General features: G+C 40.1%; 1 protein-coding gene across 1 annotated transcript in view; it reads right to left on the reverse strand.

Annotated features, from left to right (window-relative positions):
- cds2 (CDP-diacylglycerol synthase (phosphatidate cytidylyltransferase) 2) overlaps window positions 1-9,344 on the reverse strand; it is a 46,097-nt gene extending 36,753 nt beyond the window's left edge. Inside the window, exons 1-3 of the mRNA XM_034171232.1 lie at window positions 9,131-9,344; window positions 4,221-4,363; window positions 868-964 (exon numbers count right to left, since the gene is read on the reverse strand). Coding sequence (XP_034027123.1) covers window positions 868-964; window positions 4,221-4,363; window positions 9,131-9,196 — 306 coding nt within the window. The 5' untranslated portion in view covers window positions 9,197-9,344. The remainder of the gene's footprint in view (window positions 1-867; window positions 965-4,220; window positions 4,364-9,130) is intronic.
- Window positions 9,345-12,848: the final 3,504 nt, after the last annotated feature.

The following is a 12,848-nucleotide window of genomic DNA, read 5'->3' on the forward strand; positions in this document are numbered from 1 at the left end:
ATCACCCCAATAGAGTGCTTCGCTCTCAGACTTGCAGGCTTACTTGTAGTTTCCTAGGGTTTGTAGAGTAGAATGGGAGGCAGAGCCTTCAGCTTTCAGGCTCCCCTCCTGTGGAACCAGCTTCCCAATTCAGATCAGGGAGACAGACACCCTCTCTACTTTTAAGATTAGGCTTAAACTTTCCTTTTGCTAAAGCTTAAGTTAGGGCTGGATCAGGTGACCCTGAGCCATCCCTTAGTTATGCTGCTATAGACTTAGACTGCTGGGGGGTTCCCATGAATGCACTGAGTGTTTCTTTCTCTTTTTGCTCTGTATGCACCACTCTGCATTTAAATCATTAGTGATTGATCTCTGCTCCCCTCCACAGCATGTATTTTTCCTGTTCTCTCCCTCAGCCCCAACCAGTCCCAGCAGAAGACTGCCCCTCCCTGAGCCTGGTTCTGCGGGAGGTTTCTTCCTGTTAAAAGGGAGGTTTTTTCCTTCCACTGTTGCCAAGTGTTTGCTCACAGGGGGTCGTTCTGACCGTTGGGGTTTTTCCGTAATTATTGTATGGCCTTGCCTTACAATATAAGGTGCCTTGGGGCAACTGTTTGTTGTGATTTGGCGCTATATAAATAAAATTGATTTGATTGATTCGAGATATATATAGCTCTCTTTTTATCCTCAGTATACAAGACTGGTTAGTTTTCATTTATTCCTGAAGATATTCTGACATGTACTTGAAAATCAGGGATGCCATTAACTTGAACCAGGACTGTACTGTATAATGCAAATGACAAAGTATATTCACCTAAAACGCCTAATTATTGATTTCTGTCATATTGAGCTCACAAGGTGTCCAGCACGGTGACAGCACGCTGTACTCACAATCATCATCAGTACCATGGGGCCAAGGTAGATTATGATGAAGAAGAAGGAGATCATGGCTAGTGTGAGGATCCCTCGTACCCACCAGTTCTTCCATCTGAGAGAAACACACACAGTTACGTCCATCACTAGAACAAATTTAGATGGTTGAAAACAATAGACACATATCCAATTCCACCTCCTGTAGCTCGGCCAATTCCGATTCACATTTATTTAAATATAATGAATGAGTTTACTAAGAAATGATACCGCTATTGAAGCGCATTTAGCTGCTGAAACCTTTGGTGAGGTCATTTGGTCGTGAGAAATCTCGTTCTCTGAGTCAGCTGACCTTGTACATAAGGTATATCAAATCTCGGGAGAGCAGAGGTGGCAAGTAAACTGGATATTTCAAGTCATTTGATGTTATATATTAGTCACAAATAATGTTTAAAATGTTAAAAACACATTAATATTGGATGGATATAGCGTTTGCTGCTGTGTTCAAAAATCTACATACAGTAACTTTCATCTGTGAGCAGCAGAGAGCTCCTTCAGACACGTTAATGCCGTGAGACAGAGTAAACGCAAACTTTCTTTTTCCATTAAATTTTTTTTTTTACTGGATTACAGCTCGTTATCACTCTACAGTGCTTGTTTTTTTGTTGTTGTTGTTTGTGTGTGTTTTTTTTAACTTGTCACGACACATGTTGCACCAGACCATCTTCAACATTTTGTTAATTTAAAGTTAGTTTAATTTTTGCATAAATTACAGCATGTCATAAAGCATCACTCTGTACAGATTAAAAATCATCGTAAGCAGTGTCTCTATTTGGTGAAAGTCCCATCCAAAATCTTACACCAGTTCATATAAAATGTCAACTTTGTAATAAGTTGGTCATGTTGTCCACGTAAATGTGCATGCAGTGCAGTCTGATCTGATCTGATCCAGAGATGGCGATTTAACAAAAATATGGATCAGTACCTTCTGGCTTTTATGTTCCTAGTTTGGAAGAAAACAGTAAGAAACAAATTCCATTTATTTTCCAAACATTCTACACAGAGTGATGCAGCGTGTCCACTCTACAGTTCCCCTCCAGTGTATGCGCACCCATGCATGCACACACACACACACACACACACACACACACACACACACACACACACACACACACACACACACACACACACACACACACACACACACACACACACACACACACACTCTGACTCCTTCTCCTGCAGACAGCAGGAAAGAGGGACAAAAACAACTCACTGAGCAGCGGTGAGGGAAGCAAACAAAACAGAGACGATGTTATTTTCAATGGTTAAGGATAAGAACCCTGATTCTGACATAAATAAAACAAAAATTCTTAAACACCTCTAATGGCATTTGGGGCTTAATTGGCATTTCAGTAAGAGGGTGCACACCAAGAGCAAGGGGGTGCAGCGCCCCTGTTACCCAGTTTAGAGATCGATTTATTTTTTCCTCTATTCTGGTTTGAAAACAATATTCACCTATTTCTGGACATCTGACTTTGTAACAAAGTTGCAATTCAGGACAATGAGGTCTAATGCAGAACCTATAAGTTCTAAATCAAGATGTGACTAGTTTTTCCAAGTCACAATTCTTTATTCGATTATGTGCGTTATGACGCACTAGAAATATTCTGTACTTGGATGGTAGACCTCTTTGGAACACCAGCGGCTGTGTGTGTTTCGCCAGGTAAAACTGGAGTTGCGTCAGAAAAGACATCCGGTGTAAAACTTGTGCCAATTACCAATGCGGATCTGACTGTATCCACTGTGGTGATCTTGAACAGTAACAGGAGCAGCTGAACTGACAACAACAACTGGATGCTCTTCCTGGTGTAACTCCAGCCAAGGAAGGTATTTTCCAGAGTATAAGTCGTAGGAGTTTTTGTTTTAGTTTTTTTTTTTACTAGTTTGGGAGATCCTGCGACTTATACTCCAGTGTGACATACACACAAAAAATAAAAAAGTAAAATAAAAAAAATCACACAGTTGGTATTGATAATAATTTGTGTGGGTTCCCTCCTGGTGCTCCGTTTTTCTCCCACATCCAAAGACATGCAGGTTAGGTGGACTGGAAACTTTAAATTGTCTGTAGGTGTGCGTGCAGGCGTGAATGTGTTTGTTTGTCTGTATGTGGCCCTGCGACAGACTGGCGTCCTGTCCAGGGTGTACCCCGCCTCATGCTCTATGACTGCTGGGATAGGCTCCAGTCCCCCGCGACCCTTAATTGGACTAAGCAGTTGAAGATGAGTGTGTGTTTGTGTAATGACTATTTATACAGGACTTTATCAGAAATCAAAGCACTAAACAAAATAAACTTTAATAATGAAAAAATAAATACCAACACTGCAATAATGTACAAAAATGCCAAATTAAAGAGCTGAAAATACAGAAAAAAAAGTGTGAATATACATAGGGTTTTCCTCTTCAAGAAGCTTTTTTTCTTTTTTGTAAACAGATGCGACTTAAACTCTGGTGCAACTTGTACTACATAAAATACAGTACTAATCAATCAGGATCGACTCTGCTGACCTTCTGAGACCTGACGGGATCAGGTGTGCACAGAGCGGCACAGCTGCACAAGAAAACAATGTGCTGTGCATAAAGAATGTATGTAGACTGTTTCTTGCAAAGATCCTTTGTAACTGTCTCTCAAACTGATTATGAACAAGGTGTGAGGTGTCACCCATCATTTTCCCTGCGCGCTTCCTCCTGACCCTGTTGCCTTCCTGAGCGTGCACTGAATCCAATTCTTTTGCTGTGTGGCTGCAGATACCAGACAGTGAAGGCAGTGAAAGAACAAACGTGACAGCAACCATGTAGAATGTTTGAAGCAGAGTTATTGAGAAAAGAGAAAAAAAAATCAAAAACCATCTCATATTAAAAGAAATAACTTAATATTCCCAATAACTTTAAAGAAACTTGCTGCCTAGTTGAGTGATCCTGATAGAAAATGAGGCGAATATAAAAACCTTCATGTCTGAGTGAATTTAAACTTTAAAAAACATGTGCTCATGCAAGAAACAGGGATCTAATATTTGTCTCCAGAACACGCACTCGACCCAGTGTCACACACGAGTTGAGTCTGTGTTGTTTGAAAAGAACATGGAATTCCGGTCTGTTCACATCCGCTGCTGCATTTGCACAGGAAAAGTCAGGAAGTGGAGCTCTAAGAAAGACAGCTGCAAACGCAAAACACACAATGATGAACGTTCACCCTGTCAGATCACTCAGGCTTTGGCCAGTGTAACCATGACAACCTGAAGGGGGAATACCATAGCAAATCTCCAATAACGGCTCAAAAGGCTTTATATAGAAATATTTGTGTGCGAGTGTACCGTGAGGAGAGTCCAGACAGAGCTTTGTTTAGAACTTCTGGCGTGTCATCAGGAGGAACCGGCACCTCAGGAACCCCCGTGTCGACTTTGGACTCGCTGTCTGACACACCATCTTTTTCCGCCTTCAGTTCACTGTCTGAACCCTGACAGACAAAAACAACAGAACAACGAATTTTTACAGAAAATGTCAACGTCAAAGCAGTCAGGCAAAAATTTGCAATCTCCAAAAACAATGGAAGAATATGAAACAATAGCAAGATACTTTTGTAATTTTACTTGATGAATATCAAACAAATAACCAGCCATCAAAATAGTCAACAATATCCATTTGTTGACTGACTGTTTCAGGTATAACCAGTATTCTAGAATTCAAGGACTGCACATGACCGGGAAGCCCCAATACCCCGATCATGTTTCTTTGCCCCTGATCCCAATCTGAGTCATACAATAAAGGATTATTAACCAAGTGCGAGGTTAATAATAGGTTTATTATATGGCTATTGCATATATCAATTCAGGTGAATTTATGGTATCGCCCAAATATGAACACTACTGACGGTTTTGGGCTCGAAGTCAGACCTTTTCACTTTCTTCACAAACCTCCTCCAAACTTGCTAAAAGATGGTCCGGTCATTAGCTGGTAAGCTCTCAATCTGTGTGTTTTTTATGATGTTGTTTAGATATTTATGGAGTATGTTCATGTCCGACTTGGTTTTTTTAATCGTGTTTTTAGCTTTCTGGTTTGTAAATGTGCTACGCGATGTGGACCAATTGTCATGATAACGGTCTGATATGGGAAAATATCAGGCTGGAAATCAGCCAATCAGAGCATGCGTAGCATTGTAGCCATATAATAATAAAGGATTATTAACCGACTGTGAGATCTATACGGGGAAATATCAGACCAACGTGTTGTCAACACAGACCGAGCTTTAGCGAAGTCCGTGCGAAAAACACGAATATCCCCGTACAGACCGAGCAAGTGAGGTTAATAATCCATTTATTATACGGCTGTTTATATAGATGGTCCAGTCAATAGCTGGCAATCTGTGTGATTTTCTAATGCTGTTTAGACAGATATGGAGTAAGTTCATATCCAACTTGGTTTTTCTAATCGTGTTGTTAGCTTCTTGGTTTGGAACGAAAATATGCGTTGTGGACCAAATGGCATGGTAACTGATATGGGAAAATATCTGACCGGTAATCAGCCAATCAGAGTGCACATAGCGTCATAGCCATATAATAATACTGAGTATCTGCTAATACTGAGTCCTGATCTAATACTTGTGTTTTCCAGGATATTACACTTACACAGAACAAACTGCGTGAAAGTCAATCCAGTGTGTGTTCCCGACACCTGAACATCTTGTACAGTGCAGTTTGTATTTGAGTTAAATGACTACCACAATAACGGATTATCTGTTGATCAACTAACTAATGATTTTTTTTTTCAGTTGTACGTGAAACGGAAACACCAGCAGCATTCCCAGCACTGAGAGCCATGTGGGATAAACAGCGCCAAATTAACTCCATCAATATTGCAGCTTTCTCAGAACCATCTGAATCGTGACAATGGCCAATTTGGGGGGTTTTTTAAGCCCTGATCTCTGCATCTCCATGGTAACGACCACCAGAGGGTGTTCCTGTATTGCTGGACATTTACATGAAAACAGAAAAGATTTCCATATTCAATCCATCTCCTCCTTTGTCCTCCTCTGGCCTTTCTGTGTGTGTTGACCAAATTTGGCTCAGTGTTCTGGCCTCACACTTGCACAGCTTGTCAGCTGTGTCACACGTGAAGGCTACAGCAAGGGCACACAACACTACAACATCACAGACACTGGATTTTTTTTTTTACTTTTAACTTTGTAAATTTATTCTTCCTTGTCACTTGATTACATCATCATATGTTCTTTGATGTAGTTCACAACACGGTGCAATGATGACACTTCAAAGATCACAGAGGCCATTTTTCACGTTTGAGCACAATGGATACAATTCAGATTGAAGAAGAAAGCAATCAGGAATGACACTAAGATCATTCCAAACACAACCCAAGGAGCCACTCTGTGGAATAGCTGAAAAAAATTGGGTCAAATTGGATTAAAGTCCAATGAAAATTTTTGTGTAGGTCGACACTGAGTCAAATATTCTATATGCAGAATCAATGTCAAACATACAGAGCAGTTTTTTCTGCTATAAAGTGAGAAATGTGCAAAATGTCTTTGGCCTTTGTGGGGCGCTTAGAATGACTCAAGAACAATAAGAGTTTTTTAATGATTTTTTTTTATCTGCAGGCAGCTTCCTAAGAAATCTTTAAGCAAAATGAAACAAGTTATTGAACAGTTTTTCTACAGTACGTTAAAAACTGTTATAATGATCAGATAAATACCCAAGGGATGTTGGTAACATTTCAGAATCAGACCCTTCTCCCCTCCACTCAAAAAAAAAAAGTCATTGTACGCCACATCACACACACCACATATTGTGCACCACATGAGACTCTTGATAGCATTAATCCTACAAAACACAGTCCAAAGTGAAAATTATAATGACATTCAAACATGTCCAATGTTAAACACATTTTAGAAATCATTTTGAAATACTGAAAGCACATGGCATGGATGATCAGAGGGGAACTCACACAGCAAGATCAGGGGACAAGATCTGTACGGTTTGCGTACTTTACACTGCTTATTTACTTTTCTGAATATAAAAGTAAGTCCCTTCGGCTGCTCCCTTGTTTTTCCACTCGGTTTTACACCGGATGCCCTTCGTGACGGAATTCCACGTTACATGGAGAAGTGTGGGGTTTGAACCAGGAACCTTCTGCATTGAAACCAAGCACACTAACCACTCACCCACCATGTTCAACAAAAAACAAAATCCCTGCCTCAAACTGTGTGAAAAGCACTTTATTTTTAAAACCGCACAACATACACACACACATTTCATTTTCCTGCTTGTTTCTATGGAGACAATATGGAGCCATCATTCAGGATTCCAGAGATAAAAATAGGTGCTACTTCCATTTAAACACAAACACCCCACCCCTTCCCAAGCACGAACTGTTGTGAATACTAACACAGGCCTGTCATATTAGTTGTCAATACTAATGTGTGTTAGAATTGGGCAATTTTGTGATAACGGAATTACAATAAAAAAAATGTAATGGCAAGCTAAATTATGTCCAGATTTTGCTGTCTTAGCAATTCAATTTATAAAGAATTGCCCAGTTATATTTTTACTTGATTTTTCAAAATGAGTCAGTGCAGAGGCTTAAGACCTTCATTCAACTCCTCCTTGTCAGCAAGATCTTCTAAATTTCCACACTGAATGTAGCACCGTGCACATGCACACATGAACGTTCTCCTTCCTGACATCTGTAAGATCTCACAGAGATCATAGCCACAAAATTCCCCACAAAAATGGCTTCCTAGCAATAAAATTAGCTGGAAAGTTGCAATATATACCATAGAAATAAAAGTACTTTACCATAACAAGATTTCAGCAGAAAATTAAGGCCCTGAGGCCCACTGGTGCCAGTGCATAGCCCCCGTATCAATAACCATAGTGTGAAGAAGACATTGTTACAGGTGAATGCAATTTTCCAGTTTGGATAACCAAGCAAGCAACTAACAATTTTTATCTGTCACTGTGGCACTTTATATCACACAATATATTTTTGCCAAAAAATCCAACTCTGCCAGCGGTATAAACCTATTAAAGACTGGATTCCTAAAAATTCAGGCTTATTTGTATTTTGCATGCAAATACACACATTTCTACCTACTGAAGCAGGACTGCCCAATGTGGAGTCCACGAGCCACATTTGTCCAACACAACGCCCCGGAAAATAACAAGCTCTCTGCAAATTAATAAATTATTGCTGAACAGATAAAAGAGTGGAGTTTTTGTTATTTTGAAATTTATTTAAAAAATGTTTTTCTTCTCTTTTTTGTGGACCTTTGTCAAGATATTTTTTTGGCCCTTCAAAGAAAATAATTTGGGCCCAATTTGTATTAAAAGTGAAGGCAATGCTTTTGTCATTAGTACTTCGATTTAAAGTATGGCAATAAACAGTGTTTCAGCAAAAAGTCATTTATTTTAAATCAGACACGACATAAAGTACATATTTGCAAGAAAAAATAAGTTTTTTTTTTTAAAGTACAATTGCATCTGATTTATCTGCATCAGTCTCGACGTAAAAAGACCTTTATTCAGCAGATTATTTTGGGCCAGATGAATAGTTTGGTCTGCAGAGGTCTAAAAGTGAGCACTAAACACTTTACTAACCACGCCCCCTTCTGACTCCGTCTATTCACTGGAATACAACATAAAACCCACAAAGAAGTGCTTATTGCACATTAATAACGACGATATTAGCATCAATAACACCGTGTCAGTGAAGCTGACTAATGGTTCTGTTGTTTCTGCCCTCTGACTCGTGTTGCCGTGCAGAAAACTGACTGTCTTTGAAATTCAAAACACCATCACAAAAATCACTACGTTCGCTGCAAACTAGCTCACCAAACCACATTCATATATGTGTTTGTTGCTGCTTTAGTTAAGGCCAATTTGAGAGGTCTGCTTGGAAAAAACTCAAGTTAAAGAATGATACATATTCTTTAATTCGGCACCTATTCCTTATTGCAGGATGCACTTTTAAGAAAAAAAAAGGTGCACGATCACCTGCTTGTTTTCACAGGAAGACAGTGAAGACTGTCTGTCGGAAGAACTTAAAAGTCAGGTGTTTTGAAGACGAGTTCGCTTTCTTGGTGTTTAATTACAGTTCGTTGTGGTTCTGCGTAAAGTGTGCGCGTCATCCACAACAAAAACAACGTGTTTTCTCAACGGGTATCTGGAATGAGTGAGACGCTAACGCGAGTTAGCCTGGCTGCTAATGCTACCTTGTCCTCTGACGGGTGTTGCTGGAGTTCGGCGTCTTTGGCTCCTCGGCGCCTCAGCTCCGTCATCTCAGCGGCTCACACAACAACAAAACAAAGGCTCCTGTAGCTCACAGACACTCGTCTGCTAGCTCGATAGCCCTGTTAGCTTCGAAATGGATTTTTCTTTTCTACACACCTCACTTCCAGAAGCTGTCAAAACGACAGGATATCAAAAAGAAACAACATCCGGTTTTCAAAATAAAATTATTGTTGCTGCTGCTGCTGTACTCAAGTTCAGCAGATGCAATTAGGGTTTTTCCTACAAAGTGATACAAAGTGTTACAAAGTGATGCCATTTACCATTTGTTTGTTTTTTTTAAACATTTGGTTTTTATTATATATATATATATTTATATATATATATTTCCTCGATTTGCCATAAGCAACATGGTGGATTAGTGGATAGCACTGTTGCCTCACAGCAAGAAGGTTGGGAGATCGCATCCCGCTGGTTCTTTCTGTGTGTAGTTTACATGTGCTCCCCGTGTTCATGAGGGTACCCCCACGGGGGCTCCAGCTTCCTCCCACATCCCAAATTCATGCAGTTTAGGTGAACTGAAGTCTTTAAATTGTCTGTAGGTGTGAATGCGTTTGTCTGTCTATATGTGGCCCTGGTGTCCTGTACCCTGTCTCTCGCCCTGTGATTACTGGGATAGGCTCTCCTGTAACCCTTAATTGGAGTAAGCACATATAGAAAATGTATGAATGATTTACCATGCCTAAGTATTTTCCCTGCCTTCTATTTTCAGAGTTTAAGCTGCCCTGCTGTTGCACAATTACAGTTTATTTCATTTATATAGTGCCAAATCACAACAAAGCTACCTCAAGGCACTTCACACAAGTAAGGTCTAACCTTTCCTACCCCTAGAGCAAGCACACAGGCAACAGTGGTAAGGAAAAATTCCCTGTGATGATTTGAGGAAGAAACCTCAAGCAGACCAGACTCAAAGGGGCGACCCTCTGCTTGCGCTATGCTACAGACACACTTGACAATACAAATATACAGTAAATTTTAGGAGTCCATGCTGGTGTCCAGGATGGGGGGTTGGATGGGGGGAGGGGGGGGGTCCACAAATCCCATCTATTTCATGACCATTGGAGAAGAAGACACACACTCCCACTTCTAAAATTACCATGGGTGTTGTGACACTGTACATTTCCCCATTCAAAATGAATAAAGGAATATCTTATCTATCTTAAATATTCACAAAAGTGGTGAACAATCTCTTGATGGCCATAGACACAGATTCTGCATCATTGTTGCTATTGCTGGATCACAGTGTTTGATACAGTTGACCATGATATTTTGTTGGAGAGAAATAAAAAAAAAGTATTTCTGAAAGGGTGCTTGCATAGCTGAGATCTAATTTGTCATGTGTTCATTATAATGGCACAACATCTGAATTTATAGCTATGGAATTTGGGGTACATCAGGGTTCTGTTTTGGGTCCTCTGTTGTTCTCCTTGTACGTTGCACCTCTGGACCAGATTATTCAGAGCCATGGAATCTAATTTCAATGTTATGCTGATGTCCTCCACATGTATATGCTGGTCTCCGTAGACATTGTGGTTCAGATTCCAAAACTGGAGGCTTGTGTGGTTGCAGTGGAAAAAACTGGATGTCTGCAATTTGCAAATGATCTTACTGGCCTATTTTCACTTGGTGACTGATTTATCAATGCAAGAAAGTTAAAAACGTCAACGTGACTTTTGATCCGTCACTGTCTTTTCATTTGCACATTAGTGAGGTCATTCAAATGCCCATTTTTCATGTTCATGACATTGCAGTGATCATATTTATCACTGTGGTGATACAGAATTGTGGTGGATACAGAAATTTTGATTCACACCTTTGTCTTTTCCAGAATTGACTAGTGTTATGTTGTATTTTCCAAACTGTCACAGAAGAGTATGAGATGTTTACAGCTGGTACAGTATACTGCTGCCAGAGGTTTGACAAAAACCAGGAGGTTTAATCATATCACATCTCTTTGGCTTCCCTTCACTGGCTCCCTGTGACTCAAAGAGCATATTTCAAGGTTTTGTAGCTGACATATGGGGCTCTAAATGCATGTACCCAAATATGTTCTTGATTTTGTGTCATGTGCCTCCTCGTACCCTGCGTGTGCTGGATGTGGACTTGCTCTGTGTCCCAAAGGTTAAAAAGAAGTCTGCAGGTTTTAGAGCCTTTTCCCGTCATGCTCCTACATTGTGGAGCAGCCTGCATAATTGGGATTCAAAAGGCAACTTCCAGTGACACTTTTCAGACCTATTTATTTTCTATTGTCTATCATGAGTTGTATGGTTTTTAGCTTCTTTTAATTATTTTGCTTATACAAAATTATTTTATGGTTTTAACTGTTTTTACTCTGTGATAAGGGCGTCTTTGTTTAATGTTGTTCTGGAGTTATGTTCAGCACATTGTTGATTTTCATTCATTTAAAATGATTCATAAGTTTATTATTATTATTATTATTGTTGTTGTTGTTGTTGTTGTTGTTGTTGTCAAGCTGACTGGGATAGTCTCACTCATTCATTCACTCACTCACTCACCTACATTTTTCCTGTCCAAGCCCTGCAGGCAATAGCAATGCAAATGGAAAAATTTCACCTCATAGCGATGCTGATTTGTCGAAATTAAATTGTAAATTATGTTTGCACTCACAGACCTGATGATAATACCGTCTTCCTGTCCTGACAGATGAGGAAAAATAACTTGCATTCCTTATTTGTGCACTACACTGGAAGTTCCCCTTTGCACTGAAAGCATGCATTTTCTTTGTTTTTAAAAGGCAACCAATACGATTCAAAACGTCAAAAAGAATAAAACACGTCATTTTATTTTCAGTGGATCACCTACAACGTGTTTGCCTTCTGGCTAACTTGACGAACCTCACAGAAGGGTGTGACGTCACTAATGACAGGGTCGCGTGGGCTGTATTCAAAACATAAATAAATAAATACGACCTTCTTAAAGTTTATAGATGTTAGATCAAAATCCAGACATCTGAAGAAATGATCAGATATTCATTTTGAATGACAATATAATGACAACATTTTGGTCCCACTTGCACTTGGTTCAAGCCCCCAAAAAGTGGCTTGTTAGTGTCACGTGCAAAGGGACGTGCATGCGCCTCAGTCAGAGCTAATGGTATAAAATGTTCAAAAACGCGTTTGTCTGCCCCTGTTGCACTTTGGCAGCCATATGCACTTTTTTGTGCACGATCAGATTAATGCCGTCATTGTTCCTGCAGACTGCAATTTGCAGGTTGAACACAAAGTGGCAGCAAAAGCTCAGGTGTGTGTGTGTGTGTGTGTGTGTGTGTGTGTGTGTGTGTGTGTGTGTGTGTGTGTGTGTGTGTGTGTGTGTGTGTGTGTGTGTGTGTGTGTGTGTGTGTGTGTGTGTGTGTGTGTGTGTGTGTGTGTGTGTGTGTGTGCACACACACTGGAGGGGAACTGTAGAGTGGACACGCTGCATCACTCTGTGTAGAACGTTGCGTTGCGAACGAGCGTGCGTGTCCAGGGTTGCACTTATTAATATTTAACACAAATGTTGCTGCAGAAAAGCAGCAGTATCCAAAATACAGCCTCAGACAGGACAGAACGGCCGAAATCATGTCCATGTGTGTGTGTGTGTGTGTGTGTGTGTGTGTGTGTGTGTGTGTGTGTGTGTGTGTGT

This window comes from Thalassophryne amazonica, chromosome 5, assembly GCF_902500255.1.
Source record: "Thalassophryne amazonica chromosome 5, fThaAma1.1, whole genome shotgun sequence".
Taxonomy (NCBI): domain Eukaryota; kingdom Metazoa; phylum Chordata; class Actinopteri; order Batrachoidiformes; family Batrachoididae; genus Thalassophryne; species Thalassophryne amazonica.